Genomic DNA, 16168 nt, shown 5'->3' on the forward strand with positions numbered 1-16168 from the left:
TGAAAAACAACATAAAATAATCCAGTTTCCTTCTGTAGGTAGCCATGGAGACTAAGTGCAAACATTGCAGTGACTGAGTCATACTAAAAGTGATAGCATTCATCAAGGATATCTATTAATATGCTTCTCATTAAAAAACAATAAAGCTAACTACCTTAAAATTTAATTGTTTTCAAGTATAAGTCCCCTTGGCTTCACGATTATTTGAGGGCCAGTTGAATAGGAAACGCCCACGGAGAAAGAAGCAGATGATTGCTTGTCAGAGGAAAACCTGAAGTCTTGTTTCCTCCAGTGTCTCTCAAAGACCTAATCATTTCCTGTTTCTACCATTTGGGTCTCCTTCCGGGGGGTGCCCCTACACTTCAATCTGGAGCACTGTTTCTTACACCGAATCTCCCCAGCACTGGAAGTCTGAGTGTGAGTGTTCATTCCTAACCTTTAAAAGGCTTCTCTCTCCATTCAGGAGTCCCCGGGAGACTTTCCTGAGATGGCACACTCACTCTCAATGTATACTTTTAGGCCAACCCATTCGCATAATCTGCTTTCTGGAAAGCTTTTGGAATCTTAGGCCAAGTAAATTGCACCTCAAGTGTCTCAAAATCTAATTGCTCAGGGCTGCCAGCTTCTTTTGTTGTTTCCCCCCACCCAAAAGCAATATAACCCTTTCTACCAATGCAATTTGCTGAACGCACTGCTGAGGTAGGGATTAGCATGAGGCTTCCAATTGCAGCTTCAGAGATCCCGGTGCCAGGTGATGTAATTCTACCAACTGAGTCTCAAATGGGGGTTCAGGACATGACCTGCAGAGTGGAGCATCTGCCAGTGCAAACCTGCACTGGCTATTTAAAGAGCTCCCTGGTGAGGAAGGGCTCAGGCCTGGAGGACAGGGACAAGGTGGCCAAGAAGTCCTGCTCTGGACAAGCCTTTGCAAATGGAGCTCAGGGTATTGGAGGCAAGGACAGGGCAAGGGTGAGGGGCCAACTGTTCACAAGGTGACAGAGGGTACAGGCAGGCAGAATACAAGAGGAAGCAGGGCCCCACCTGGGCAAAGGATTCTTTATTATCTTCAACTACAACTTGACAAGGCCACATGGCATCAGCCTAGCGTATCATAACAGTGCTTACATACACTGTGGTGGGTGGTGCACGTTTGTTATCTTCTCACCTTTCACATTTGCAATCTAAGAGACAAAGAGATTTTTTTTTTTAAACTGTGAATTTTAGCTGTTATTTTAGATTGTCCAAATGTTCCCTCCACACCCAGTTAGTATGATAAAACACGGATTTCTAGCTTTGGAGAGGAGGCAAGGGTGTGATCAAGATGTGATATACTTTTCTAAACTGTATTTCAATCTTTATATTATTTTAGGACATGTATTCTCACTTACATGGTCTCAGTTTTACAACTTGATATAATTCCTTATACCTGATTCAGTGTAGAGCTTTGTATCCTTCTAAAACCTCATCTCACAGAAGCATGTTCTCTCAGGTTGAATTCTCCCAGAAGTAGACTCTGAGTCAAGGATTCAGATATAAGAGGTTTATTCAGGAAAGGCTCCCAGAGACACCAGTAAATAAATGGGAGGAGGACAGGGAAAGGGATTAAGCCCAGCAAGGGTGTGATTTCATGTAATGTCCCAGCCTCAGGCTGATCTCAAGGAAAGGGAGCTCTAGGACATAAATTATGCCTCAGAGAATGTCCTTCCTTGAGGCAAGGGAGCTGGGCTTTTGACTCATAGCCCAGTCAGTCAGTGGCCTTGGCCAAGGAGTGTGGGGGGTGGGGTGACCATGGGGACAGAGAACTTCCAGACCCTGCTGGCTCTCCATATGGGCTGACTGGCTCCAGTACCAGGTCACAGGTGCCAGCCTTTAACCACAAAGCACTTAATTGGGATTGGGCACACAGAGCTGGCCAGAGACCCTAGGGGATCTGGGTGGCCACCAACAGTGCTGGCCATGGCGCAGCACCTCCATTACTAGCCTGCACACCGCCCGGCACCAGTTACAGGTCTTTCATTACATTCTGCTGCAAGAGGAAATGAATAATATCTTTTGACAGTCCTGGGTTTGGTTTTTCATCATTCAAAGATGTACTTCCTTCCTCCAGTGGGTAGAAGTGGGTGTCCCTGGAATGCCTCTGTAAGACTGAGCAGCCGTCCCGGTTGAAGATGACCCGGGCCATTTGAAAACTGCGGAGAGCATACTTTTGGCTCTCCTGGCCTCTTAGTTGAGTGATTTTCTGAGACAGGCACTTGCAGACAGACGCAGAGAGTGGGTTCGCAGAGCCTGGCTGTGGATGGCCAAACATTTCATAGAATCTATCCAGGGATTTCCGAAGGCCATCATCCTCTTCCTTCTCTGACTGGCCTTTCACAGCAGGGTCAAGCCAGAAGCTCTCAGAGGCCCAGGAGTTACTGTGTTCTGTATTTAGGTTACTGGTATCTGCAAGACAAAACATATTCCAATACTCAAACACACAATCAAAAATATCAGAAAGCAAGCCAGGAGCAGATGATGTCTATTTTCAGTTCAACATGCTTACTGCTCCTGAGTAACTGGCAATGGGAAGAATCAGCTGGTTTCAAAACCTGTTCTCACCATCCGGAGGTTATGCCACTTGCTTGCTCGCAACAAGAACATACTACTTGTGTGGACCAAGGATTCTTAGCCCAATGTCCCTGTATAGAAATTCAGGGTGCCTGTGAACTTGGATGGAAAAAATATACATATGTATGTAGTTACTTTCACTAACCATAACCTGAAATGAAGCATTTCATCCCATGATGAATGTAGGCAGCAAATCACAGTATTAATAGTAGTACCTGTAACTTTGTCACCAACAGATCTCAGCTGTTATAGGAACAACCTGGGACTGTAGTACCCACCCTCAAACTGGGAAGGTGCTGAAAGACCAAAGAATAACATGGGCAAGTCCAGCTTGATGAGTAGATGAGTTTATTAGGACTTATAAACAGGGCACTCCTGGATGGCAGCAGGATAGCTCCAGAGATCCGTGCGTGTGCACGATGGGACTGTTTTCCTTGGTAGGTTCTCAGATTCTCTCCAGGATATCTGAGTTTTCAAGGACACCTACTCCTCAGCTGGGCACCATGGCCTTGGCTCACTGCCCAGCCTTCCGGGTTCAAGCAGCAGACATATACTCTTTTTATTTTATTTTATTTTATTTTTGTTGAGACGGAGTCTCGCTCTGTCGCCCAGGCTGGAGTGCAGTGGCCGGATCTCAGCTCACTGCAAGCTCCGCCTCCCGGGTTTACGCCATTCTCCTGCCTCAGCCTCCCGAGTAGCTGGGACTACAGGTGCCTGCCACCTTGCCCGGCTAGTTTTTTGTATTTTTTTTTTAGTAGAGACGGGGTTTCACTGTGTTAGCCAGGATGGTCTCGATCTCCTGACCTCGTGATCCATCCGTCTCAGCCTCCCAAAGTGCTGGGATTATAGGCTTGAGCCACCACACCCGGCCGACATATACTCTTAAGTAACCTGGTGGGCGACCCGTCACACTACAAAAACTATTTTCATATTATATAGTATGTCAAAGGTGTTTAAAAATATTTACACTATCACTATGCTATGGACTGAATTGTGTCCCCACAAAATTCACGTGTTGAAGCTGTAACCCCTACCACGACTATATTTGGAGAGAGGGCTTTTTAGGAGGTAATTAAAGTTAAATGAGGTCTATAGGTAGGATCCTAATCTGATAGGATTGGTAACCTTATAAAAGGAGGAAGAGAGAAGGAGATTTCTTTTTTTATTTCTAGTTGCAAGCACTAAGGAAAAGCCATGTGAGCACACAGTGAGAAGGTGGCTGTCTGCAAGCCAGGAAAGGAGCCCTCACCAGAAGCTGACCATGACAGACCCTGATATAAGCTTTTGAACCTCCTGCTCTTGGACCTCCATGACAGACCCTGATATAAGCTTTTATGCATCACTAGCTTTGACATTTCCCTGCCCCTACGAACTCAATCAGTAGCTATAATATACGTATCTGTACTTGCCAATGCTGAAGGAAGGTGTATGGTGCAGTGGGTGGAGCTTTAGGAAAGTAGGTAGGATTTTGGTTTGAGTGCTAATTTTGCTACTAGCTGGAAATGACACCTTGGACAAGTCATACAACCTTTCTGGGCTCCAACTTTCTGAACTTTAAAATGAGGATTTTACTAAACAATCTTTCTTCTAGAATGTCTGTGGTAATATAAAGATCAGAGAAATAGATTATCCGAAAGTATCAGCACATTCTAAAAGAATATGGACATGTATTCTTTGAGTCACATGCAGGCCTACACATGGACAAGCATTCAACCATTCAACACATATTTATAGAAAGCTGATATTAACGCAACTCATTACAAGTTGTTGAAGATATACAGATGGATGCTGAAGACCATGTCCCTCATCTAAGGTACTTGGAACCTAAGTAGGAAGAAGAGACATTGTTACAGACATTACACAACTGAAATACAGTCACAGCATCATGTACATAGATATGAAATGATGTAGTGACATTAACTGGGACACTGTGGACTCAGTGGAGACATGCAGTGCAAGGGTACCAGAATGAGTGCATGCTCCCTCTTCAGAGGAGGTGTCCTGCAATCTTATTCTGAAAGGACCATGGCAATAGAGAAGCAGGGTTGATGAACAAAGGCCAAGTGGCAAGAAGAAATAGAAAAGAAATGTCTCCATGGCTGGTTCCAGTTCTCCTCCTCTGCCAGCTGGCCTTTCTTCAGTAGCCTGAGAATCAGCCTAGAGGCTCAAGGAGAGAGAGAACTCAGAGTGGCCAGGGGGGACCCAAAACAGAGACCACACTTTGTAAAGAATTCGATAGCAGGGGCAGTATTTCCACTACACTAGTTTCCAGAAAGCTTAAAGCTATGTCCCAGGCCCCTCTTTTTTTTTTTTTTTTTAAGGAATAGTAAAGAAACTTTCCTCGACCTTGCTATGCCCAGAGCTTCTGCCCAAGTTCTTCCCAACAACCCTATCACTGGAATGAAGCCTCCAGGATAGGTGGAGGGGGAGGGAGGCAGATGCTGGTCTCTTTCTGGTCCTGATGGCATAGAAGCAGCAGGAGAGGAGTTCTTGGCCTGCTCTCTTCAGAAGTGCCAATTTTGTGAAAACCAAGGAAGGACTGAGCTACTGTCCCAGACTGAAGTAGGCTAAAAACAGCCATGACAGCCAAACAGAAAAAAAATTTTTTAAACTGCATCTTTTCTATGGTTACTGCCCTTGTGCAGCATTCCACCTATTTGGAAAATTAGCCTGAGTGAAGAATACAAAAGTTATTATGCAATAACAAAGCAAAGACTTGCAGAAAATTCAGGTTGATATAAATTAAATAAAAATGTTAATAAAACAATTCTGGAATATCTAAGATAAACATTACAAACAAAGCAATAATATAGGGCCTTGCATGATTTTATGTTATGCCATATTTTGATGTTGTGTGAAATAAAAGTGTAACACCCAAGAAAAAATAGAAAGACAATTCAAGAGACATAATAAAATATACAGAAACACATATATATGTATATACAATAAAAGTGATACATTACATTAACAATGAAATGAAACTAAATAGAAATTAAATAAAAATACTGAAATTCCTGATTAAAAAAAAAACTGCATCTTTTCATTGTAAAGCACATTACTGGGGCAACTGGAGAGCTGTGAATGGGGTCTAAGGATTAGACAGTAGTAACGTATCACTGTTAATTTCTTGGTTTTGATGATTTTACTGTGTTTTAGAAGAGAATGTCCTTGTTTGTAGAAAAATCAGGAGTGGTGGCCTTCAGGTGAGCAAATCTCAAACAATTCATGAAAAAGGGCTCTTTGTTTTAAAAAATTGTTGTAAAAAAATTAAAACAAACCTCTGCGGGGACAGATGTTAAAACTTCCTTTGGTGGCCTACTTTAATAACAAGCAACCAAATAAAAAGCCTTAGCTCTGGTAGTTGCCTAACAAATCATGTTGCTGTTAGAAAGCTGAAGGGAGAAGGAGAGGGAATGGGGTCCCGTGATGGCAGGATGACGGGTCCCTTCCTCCCTTCTTCCCCACAGATGACCTTGTCCTGGGTAGGGGTTGGGGGGTAGTGGCTGGAAGATAGAAGCTGGGAAGAGCCAATGGGGTGGGTGGGAGAGAGCGGGGGATCCCCAGCAGCAACACTGGGAAAGTTGAACCCCCGAAACTGTCCGCTTATACAGAAAACGCCAAGCAACATGGCACGCACTTGTTAAGTAAATGGTCTTAAGTAACTCCATTACTTACTTAATGACTTACTAAGTAAGCCATTACTTAAATGACCATCAAGTAAATGGTCAGCGTGCTTTGATATACAGGATTTTAAATTTTCATGTGTTTCATTTAATTTAAAAATTTTGAAATCCAGTGTCCACAAAAGAGCCTACAAGCTAGCTGTCTCCTATATTTTTCATGCACATGTCAGGCATTCTGCCCGTCGACTTCAGAGAAACAACTCTTCCCCTTCAGAAGACCAATGACATACAGGTTGAGTCATTTGCTATGTCAGCTCTTTTGAACACTGCCTGCAGTCCATTTCAGTCTTCGATTTCCTTTTAAAATTTGCTTTACTACCAACTATAAAGCCTCCTCTCTAATCACGAGGCTGTTGTAGCTTTTTGGATGTCACCTTTTCTTTGCCAGCAAATAGAGCCAATTGCTCTTCCTTTCCTGATGTGCCCATGTGTGGAAAGAAAGATGGGTACTAGTCAGTTCCTGCTCAGTGATGCATCCTCACAGCTACATTCAAAACCCACCTTCTTCTCTCTGTTGGTGTAGAGCTGTCAAAGGGGGATAGCAAGGTCTTCAGGGAGAGTCAAGGGATGCTTTTGTGTCAGGGATCGCAAAGTGCTACTCACATTTAGTGAGTGGGGTCAAGGATGTAAACATTCCATAGTGCACAGGACAAAGAATGGTCCTCCCAAATACCAATAATGTCCCCCCACCCCTCATCCCTCCCCTGGCTCAAAGGATGGATCTTGAAAGGAGTGGGAACTCAATGTTGAATCTTGCTGCACTATAATATTTGATTTGCCTTGAGCTCCCTAAGAGATTTTGCTGTTGGTCCCCATTCCCTGCACAGCACCCTTCTTGCTGGTACCTATTCAAGTTACGCATTTACCCTTCTCAAACCTGGAGATGGCTCTTTTACCCCACAATGGTTGAGGGGAAAAACCACTGGCCCTGGTCCCAATGATTCTGGTATTATTTAAATTGAATGGAACTTCCCTTTTTATTTCAATATATTTTCCATCATGAGTAGGATTTCTTTAGAAATTAGAAGAAGAAAAAGAGGAGGGCAGGGCTTGATATCACAATGCTTTTGCATGCATCCAATTGTTAAATTTTCTCTTTGCCAACAAGAAAATAGATAACATATACACACTTCAGAATCCTTTTGAGGTGAAGTCTTACTCTGTTACCCAAGATGGAGTGCAGTGGCATGATCTCAACTCACTGCAGCCTCCACCTCCTGGGCTCAAACGATCCTGTCACCTCAGCCTCCTGAGTAGCTGGGACCACAGGTGCATGCCACCATGCCTGGCTAATTTTTTGTATTTTTGGTAGAGATGGGGTTTTGCCATGTTGGCCAGGCTGGTCTCGAACTCCTGGCCTCCAGTGATTTGCCCACCTTGGCCTCCCAAAGTGCTAGGATTATAGGCATGAGCCACCACGCTCAGCTTGATACTTGAGATTGTCATACACCTAAAAATATTTTTATATCTTTAGGAGTTGTAGGTGCTTATTTGAATTCAGAAGACAGTCAACTGGCATGGAGCACTTGAGATTAATGGTTGTGTTCTGTGAGAGATGCCATTAGCCTTTAGAAACCCAGATATCTAATGAGGGATTCTTCCAGAGAACTTTCCATGGCTATTTCTGTGGTTCATAAATGCACAGCAGGGTTTCATCTCTGTGAAACATTTTTGCCTTCAACTGTAACAGGTTTCTACTAAATAGATTTGATATTTAGAATTCTGCCTTCTGCATGCATCCGAATCAATAGCCACCCACCCACCCTGCCTGATTTGTCCAGAGTTTCTTTTACTAGCAACTGCTGATTAAGAGGACCTATGTATGGTTTCAAGGATGTTACAGAGCTGAAAGAAATCCAAGAATTTTTTTTTTGAGACGGAATCTCACTCTGTCACCTAGGCTGGAGTACAGTGGCGCAATCTTGGCTCACTGCAACCTCTGCCTCCGGGGTTCAAGTGGTGAACAATAATTCAGTCTACCATACCTTTCCTGGGCACACTGTTTCAAATTGCATTTCTCATATTTACACTAGGCAAGAGTTAGAAGCAACCCAGCTATCAACAGATAAATGGATAAATAAAATGCGGTTGGCAGGCCAGGTGTGGTGGCTCATGTCTATAATCTCAGCACTTTGAGGGGCCAAGGAAAGTGGATCTGTTGAGCCCAGGAGTTCAAGACCAGCCTGGGCAACATGGTGAAACCCTGTATCTACTAAAAATATAAAAATTAGCCAGGCGTGGTGACATGCACCTGTAGTCCCAGTTACTCAGGTGGCTGAGGCACAAGAATCTCTTGAATGTGGGAGGTGGAGGTTGCTGTGAGATCATCCCCCTGTACTCCAGCCTAGGTGACAGAGCGAGACTCTGTCTCAAAAATAAAATAAAATGTGTAGGTATGTGCACACAATGAAATATTATTCAGCCTTAAAAAGAAAGGATACTCTGACACATGCTACAACATGAATGAACCCTGAGGACATTATGCTAAGTGAAATAAGCCAGTCACAATAGGAAAATACTGTATGATTCCACTTAGATGAGATACCTAAAGTGGTCAGATTCGTAGAGACAGGGTTGGGTGCCGTGGCTCACACCTGTAATTCCAGCACTTTAGGAGGCCAAGGCAGGAGGATCACTTGAAGCCAGGAGTTTGAGACCAACCTGGGCAACATAGCAAGATCCTGCCTCTACAAAAAAAGATAAAAAATTTAGCTGCCATGTTGGTGAATGCCTGTAGTCCCAGCTACTTGGGAGGCTGAGCTGGGAGGATCACGTGAGTCCAGGAAATCAAGGCAGCAATGGACTGTGATCACGCCACTGCCACTGGACTCCAGCCTGGGTGGCTGCACAAGACCTGTCTCTTAAAAAAAAAAAATGTCATAGAGACAGAAAGCAAAATGGTGGTTACCAGAAGCTGGGGAGAGGGGAAAAGGTGAAAATGCAGATTTAGTGTTTAATGGGTATAGAGTTTCAGTTTTACATGATGAGTTCTGGAGACTGGTTGACAACAATACAAATGAACTTAGTACTACAGAACTATATGCTTCAAAATGATTAAGACTTCACGTTATGTGCATTTTATCACAATTTTAAAAATTACATTTCTCCCACTCCCCTGAGTCTTGGCTATCGCTATCTCCCTTCCTGCCTTATATTTCTCACAAAGCTAATATCTACAGTCCCACTCACAGCTTGATTGCCTTTCTTGGGTTTCTGTGTTCTGCTAGTTTAGAAGCCCTTAGTAACTTAAGGAGGAAGGCTTCTACCAAGGAACGCAATTTTATCATAGCAGAAGTGGAGGCTGGGCACTGTGGCTCACACCTGTAATCGCAGAACTTTGGGAGGCCAAGGCGGACAATCACTTGAGCTCAGGAGTTCGAGACCAGCTTGGGCAACATGGTGAAACCCTGTCTCTACCAAGAAAATACCAAAAAATATAAGGCCGGGCACGGTGACTCGTGCCTGTAATCCCAGCACTTTGGTAGGCCGATCACTGGAAGTCAGGAGTTTGACACAAGCCTGACCAACATGGTGAAACCCCGTCTCTACTAAAAATACAAAAATTAGCCAGGCGTGTTGGAATATGCCTGTAATCTCAGTTTCTTGGGAGGCTGAGGCAGGAGAATCGCTTGAACCTGGGAGGCAGAGGTTGCAGTGAGCTGAGAGCACGCCATTGCAATACAGACTGGGCGACAGAGCCAGACCTTATCTCCAAAAAAAAAAAAAAAAAAAAGGAAGTAGAAGTGAAGACTTTGCTACTATGAACAGGCAAATAAAAGGAAATAAAAGGTAGTTGCAGTGCCGGCTAGGGTGTTTATCAAAGATCACCCTGAGCAACAGAGGCAGGGGACATAGTCCAGGGAATCCCCAGGCAAACTTTCTGACACTAAGGGGCAGGTTAGTAGATGACAGCAGCCCAACCCTGGCCACAATACTGAGGGTATACTGTACATGAGTAATAAAAGTTTGGATCACTCTGCCACCTAAACAACCCAATCAGTCAAAGCTTTAGATTAAGGAAAAAACAGATAACCGTGGCCTTGTAACTATTCTAATAAGAGGTCTTGAATGAAAAACAACAAACCTAATATCACCTAAATACACACACACACATGATTTGTTTATTATTTATTTATTTATTTTTGAGATGGAGTCTTGCTCTGTTGCTTAGGCTGGAGTGCAGTGGCTCCATCTCAGCTTGCTGCAAGCTCCGCCTCCCAGGTTCACGCCATTCTCCTGCCTCAGCCTCCTGAGTAGCTGGGATTACAGGCGCCCGGCACCACACCCGGCTAATTTTTTGTATTTTTAGTAAAGACGGGGTTTCGCCATGTTGGCCAGGCTGGTCTCGAACTCCTGACCTCAAGTGATCCACCTGTCTCGTCCTCCCAAAGTGCTGGGATTACAAGCATGAGCCACTGCGCCCGGCCAATTTGTTTATTTTCTAACTTCTCCTACTCAAGGATTTTTGTCTCTCTTGTTACCTGCTGTTCCCCCAGGGCCTAACACAGTGTCTGGCATATTTGGCCTAACACAGATACCCAGCATATTTAAAAATGTGGATGTTTTTATTTGATGAGTTTTATTTTCATAGGCATAATAAACCTTTAATACACAATAGACCTCTTTCCTGTATGTTTAATAATTCCAGAGCCCAGGAACTTGGTACATTTGTGGAATGAATAAACAAATGAATGAATGAAACAAAGGTTAACCACTTCCGAATGAGAAACATAAGCAACAAAAGTTAAAAGTATGAGTAGCCAAACTCCTCTCTAGTCCCAACACACAAACTACTTGGGGATATTTCCTAAAGACTGACATAGTTCAAGGATTAAAAAAAGGACTTTATAATAGCAATAAAAGTAAGGAAGTCTACACAGTCTAACGAAAGTGATTTGAGGCCAGATGCAGTGGTTCACACCTATGATCCCAGCACTTTGGGAGGCTGAGGCACGCAGACCACTTGAGGTCAGGAGTTAGAGACTAGCCTGGCCAACATGGAAAAACCCCATCTCTACTAAAAATACAAAAGTTAGCTGGGAGTGGTGGCATATACCTGTAATCCCAGCTACTCAGGAGGCTAAGGCAGGAGACGCTCTTGAACCCAGGAGGTGGAGCTTGCAGATCACACCACTGCACTCCAGCCTGGGTGACAGGGCAATACTCCGTCTCAAAAAAAAACAGAAAGAAAGAAGGAAGGAAGGAAGGAAGGAAGGAGAGAGAGAGAGAGAAAGAAGAAAGAAAGAAAAAAAAAAAAAAAAAAAGAAAGAAGAAAGAAAGAAAAAAGAAAAAAAAAGAAAGAAAGAAGAAAGAAAGAAAGAAAGAAAGAAAGAAAGGAAGAAAAGGTGATTTGAGCAACACAATGCATCTAGTGCATCTAGATCTGTACTCTCCAATACAGCAGTCAGCCACTAGCCATGTGTAGCATTGGGCACTTGGAATGTAGCCAGTCTGAATGGATCCACAAGCAGAAAATCACACCAGATTTCAAAAACTTAGGATGAAAAAATAATATTGTATTAGTCCATTCTTGTGTTGCTATAAATAAATACACGAGATTGAGTAATTTATAAAGAAAAGAGATTTAATTGGCTCATAGTTCTGCAGGCTGCACAAGTATGGCGCTGGCATCTGCTAGGCTTCTAAGCAGGCTTCAGGGAGCTTTTATTAATGGTGGAAGGTGAAGCTGGAGCAGGCATGTCACACAGCCCAAGTAGGAGCAAGAGAGTTCTACACACTTAAACAGCCAGATCTCGTGAGAACTCACTCCCTATTTCGAGGACAGCACCAAGCCATGAGGGATCCACCCTCATGGCCCAAACACGATACTACTCAGGGATATTTCCTAAAGACTGACACAGTTTAAGGATTTTTAAAAAAACTTTACAATAGCAATAAAAGTAACAAAGTCTACACAGTCAAATGAAAGTGATTTGAGGCTGGATGCGGTCCCAAATTAATTAATTTAATTTTAATTAAATTAAAAATGCTCCCCCCGACCAGGCCCCACCTTCCAACACTGGGGATTACATTTCAATATGAGATTTAGGGGGGACAGACATCCAAATGATATCAAATATTTATCTCAATAATTTAAAAATATCAATCACATGTTAAAATGAAAATATGTTGGATATATTGAGTTAGATGAAACTTATTATTAAAATTAATAGTTTAGGTTTTTAGTTTTTCTTCTTTGTTTTATGTTTTAAACTGTAGCTACTAGAACATTTAAAATGACCTGTGTAACTCACATAATATTTTTATTGGACAATGGCTGGTGTAGACTTCTCTTTTCTTTCTTTTTTTTCTTTTCTTTTTTTTTTTTTTTAAGGAGACAGGGGTCTCACTCTATTACCTAAGCTAGAGTGCAGTGGCATGATCATAGCTCACTGTAGCCTTGAAGTCCTAGGTTCAAGGGATCCTCCCACCTGAGCCTCCTGAGTAGCTAGAACTATAGACAGGCACCACCATGGTGCCCGGCTAATATTTAAATTTTTTGTGTAGAGATGGGGTCTCACTGGGTTGGCCAGGCTGGCCTCAAATTCCTGGGCTTAAGTGATCCTCTGGTCTCAGGCTCCCAAGTAGCTGAGATTACAAGTGTGAGTCACCATGCCTGGCTAGACATTCTTTATAGTTGTGGTTTAAGAAAGCTTTGGTTTCAATAATCTTTCCTGAAGGTTTATGTTGAAGTTCTCAGAAATCAGGTGGCATTCGGATGGCAGCCATGTTGATTTATGCTGTGCTACGATGTCCCTCACTGCTAGAGAAGCATGAGATGTCCATACTGGTTGGTCTGTGTGCTGTATTGTCCTCCTTGGCCAGCTGCCCCGGAGACCACGCCTGCAAAGAAGCAAGGACCAGTCTTCCAAAGCGGCCCAGTTGTCCCTCCCTTTCATACTCGATAATTATGGAGCATCCACCAGCCAAGGCACAGGTTCAGCTCAGTGAAGGATGGCCAAGTTCCGGGAGGCAATGTAGAGTAAAGCCGAATGAGAGGTAAAGCTGGGACTGGGCTCCAGGTGCAGTGGCTCACGCCTGTAATCCCAACACTTTGGGAGGCCCAGGCAAGCAGATCATGAGGTCAGGAGTTGGAGACCAGTCTGACCAACATGGTGAAACCCCTGTCTCTACTAAAAATACAAAAATTAGCTGGGTGTGGTGGCACGCGCCTGTAATCCCAGCTACTCGGGAGGCTGAGGCAGGAGAATTACTTGAACCCAGGAGGTGGAGGTTGCAGTGAGCCGAGATCTCGCCACTGCACTCCAACTTGGGCAACAGAGCAAGACTCCAACTCAAAAAAAAAAAAAAAAAAGTAAAATTAAAAAAAGCTGGGAATGGGAAGGCAAGTCATCCTCAGACAGACCAGGCCGAGGAAGAAAGCTACTTCAGGGAGGGGAAGCCCAGTGCTAGCTGCAGACATGAGAATGCCCAAGAGCCTAGTGAGAGGTGGTCTGGAAGGTGCAGAGAATCCTTGCAAGGGAGGAAGAAATGGGGTAGGCTCTGGAGGGCTTGGGGACTAGGCTAAGAAGCCAGGTAAACACTTCTGCTAACCTTTTAACTTCAGGCATTCCTTTCTATAAAAGTGTGCTCTTACTAGAGGGACTGGTATTCACTAGAGTGACTAGAAAGTTTGCCCAGGACAGTCCTGGTTTAGGCCTGTTGTCTCAGTTAATTATTATTATTATTATTATTACTATAATTATAGAGGCGGGGTCTCACTACGTTGCCCAGGCGGGTCTTGAATTCCTGGGCTCAAGTGATCCTTCTGCTCCGGCCTCCTAAAGTGCTGGGATTACAGGCATGAGCCATCATCCCAGCCTCAATGAATTATTAATAGTACCACTTTTCACTTTCTAGAGGGCCCTTGATCACACAATTCATTACATGTATACATGCATGATGACATATTACGCAACCTGGTGCTGGAGGACTGGGGCTGATATACCTGGGTTAACAGTGGAAAGTTCCTACCACACAGTTATGTCCCGGAGGGCTGAGATTTGATGCTGGAAATCATCCCAGTCCATGTTATAAACAATAAGGTATCTACAGACTTTTGTTTTTGGCTAAACTTCCATGGATTTGTCCTATGACGCTCCAAGCCAATCCTCCTTTCCTTTTCCCTGTTTTCACTACTGGCATTTCTCCCACTTCCTAGCTGTACAAACCTTTTGGTTACTGTTCAGCAAGTGAGCTGGCCCTGATTCACTCCGACCCATCGGCACCTCGCTTGAGTTCTCCTTCTGATTTAGTCTGGCTTTTCCCTATTGCGTAATAACACCAGGGTTGGAGTTGTAGGGCACCTTACATTCTATCTTATTAATCCCATAAAATTCGTGACAGAAAAACAATAAGCTTAAGCTTCCTTTTTCCTGATAGCAATCCTGCCATCCACGGTTCATATATTTTAGTATTTGTAAGTGTTCCTCTAAAGGACAAAACCACATCCTCACAAAGTGAGAGTGTGTGGATATCACGACATTTAATCCAAATTAACATTTCAAAGGGATGGATGGCTTGGTCAGGTGCTTTTGAAACCACAGTTTCTGTGCTTGTTTATATCTGAAAGTTCAAACTGGATGAATCACCCAGAGGGCAAGTGGCACATGCTATCACCCTTCATCCTAATGACAAGCAGATGCCACGAGCAGAGGACGGGGTCCTCTAAGAGGATACCACGGAAGAATAAAATGAATGCCGGAAAAAAAAAACAAAGACAGGTATGATTAGTAAACAGTTCTAAAAGTAGGTGCCAGGGCAATTTAATAAGACCAATGTTCTGATTTGTAAGCAATCTTCTACTTTGGCATTTCAAATTTTTCTTGAAAAATTCAAATGTTCTAAATACAGAGAACTATAACATCCAAGCTCACACCACCTCAAATTGGCAACTAACACATTGTCCTATTTGCTTCAAAATTTTCTTCTTATTAAACATTTAAATTAAAGTTGACTGTGTTTTCACAGATATTATAGGTTAGTGCAAAAGTAATTGTGGTTTTGACATTGACCAAAACTACAATTCCTTTTGCATCAATCTAATAATTTGATTGCTTCTAGCCCTTCCCCCACTTTTAAAAAATTCATCTCAGCTCATTGCAATCTCCACCTCCCGAGTTCAAGTGATTCTTGTGCTTCAGCCACCCAAGTAGCTGGCACCCAGCTAATTTTTGTATTTTTAGTAGAGAGGGGGTTTTGCCATGTTGGCCAGGCTGTTCTCAAGCTCCTGGCCTCGAGTGATCTGCGTGCCTCAGCCTCCCAAAGTGCTGGGGTTATAGGCTTGAGCCACCGTGCCCAGCCCCCAGCCCATTTTTCATCATATAAATATATACACACATACACACACATATATATGTATCCATATGCAAGAGTGTTGCTTTGTGTGTGGTAGTCATTTTAAAAAGTTCTGCATTTTGTTTTCAAAATACAAAGTTTTGCATGCTACTTTATGATTTTTTACCTTTAGCCATTGTTGATTATGTAAAACTGCTTTATAGTATTCTAATATAGGAGCATGCTACATTAGTTTTCATCCATTCTCTTCCTGATAGATAGGTAGGCTGTATTTAATTTTTCACTATCACAAATAAGGCCTCAGTGAGCCTCCTGATACATACCACCTTGTGCATATGTATCAGAAGGAGACTTTCTCTGGAAATACATCCAAAAGTAGAATTATGGAATCGAAGGGAATGGGCATTTTCAACTTGACTAGATCCTGCCAAATTGCTCTCCAAAGTGGTTGTACAATAACAATCACACCCCTACCAGCAGTGTTTGGGTTTTCCTGTTTCTCCACATCTTTGCCAAATTCTGATATTGTCAGACATTAAAGTTGTATCTCCAATTTGGGTTTGCATTTCCCTGGCAACTCG

General features: G+C 43.1%; 1 protein-coding gene across 14 annotated transcripts in view; it reads right to left on the reverse strand.

Annotated features, from left to right (window-relative positions):
• Nucleotides 1-1525: 1525 nt before the first annotated feature.
• SHLD1 (shieldin complex subunit 1) overlaps nt 1526-16168 on the reverse strand; it is a 123870-nt gene continuing 109227 nt past the window's right edge. For 12 of the 14 annotated variants that reach the window (XM_033185679.1, XM_033185677.1, XM_033185675.1 and 9 more), the window contains one exon: nt 1526-2442. In XM_033185679.1, the coding sequence (XP_033041570.1) occupies nt 2003-2442 (440 nt within the window). In that variant the 3' untranslated portion in view covers nt 1526-2002. Of the gene's footprint in view, nt 2443-11618; nt 11785-16168 lie in introns of those variants that run through there. The other 2 variants (XM_033185691.1, XM_033185689.1) reach the window with 2 other exon arrangements.

Source organism: Trachypithecus francoisi, unplaced genomic scaffold (assembly GCF_009764315.1).
Source record: "Trachypithecus francoisi isolate TF-2019V2 unplaced genomic scaffold, Tfra_2.0 Lachesis_group21, whole genome shotgun sequence".
NCBI classification, from domain to species: domain Eukaryota; kingdom Metazoa; phylum Chordata; class Mammalia; order Primates; family Cercopithecidae; genus Trachypithecus; species Trachypithecus francoisi.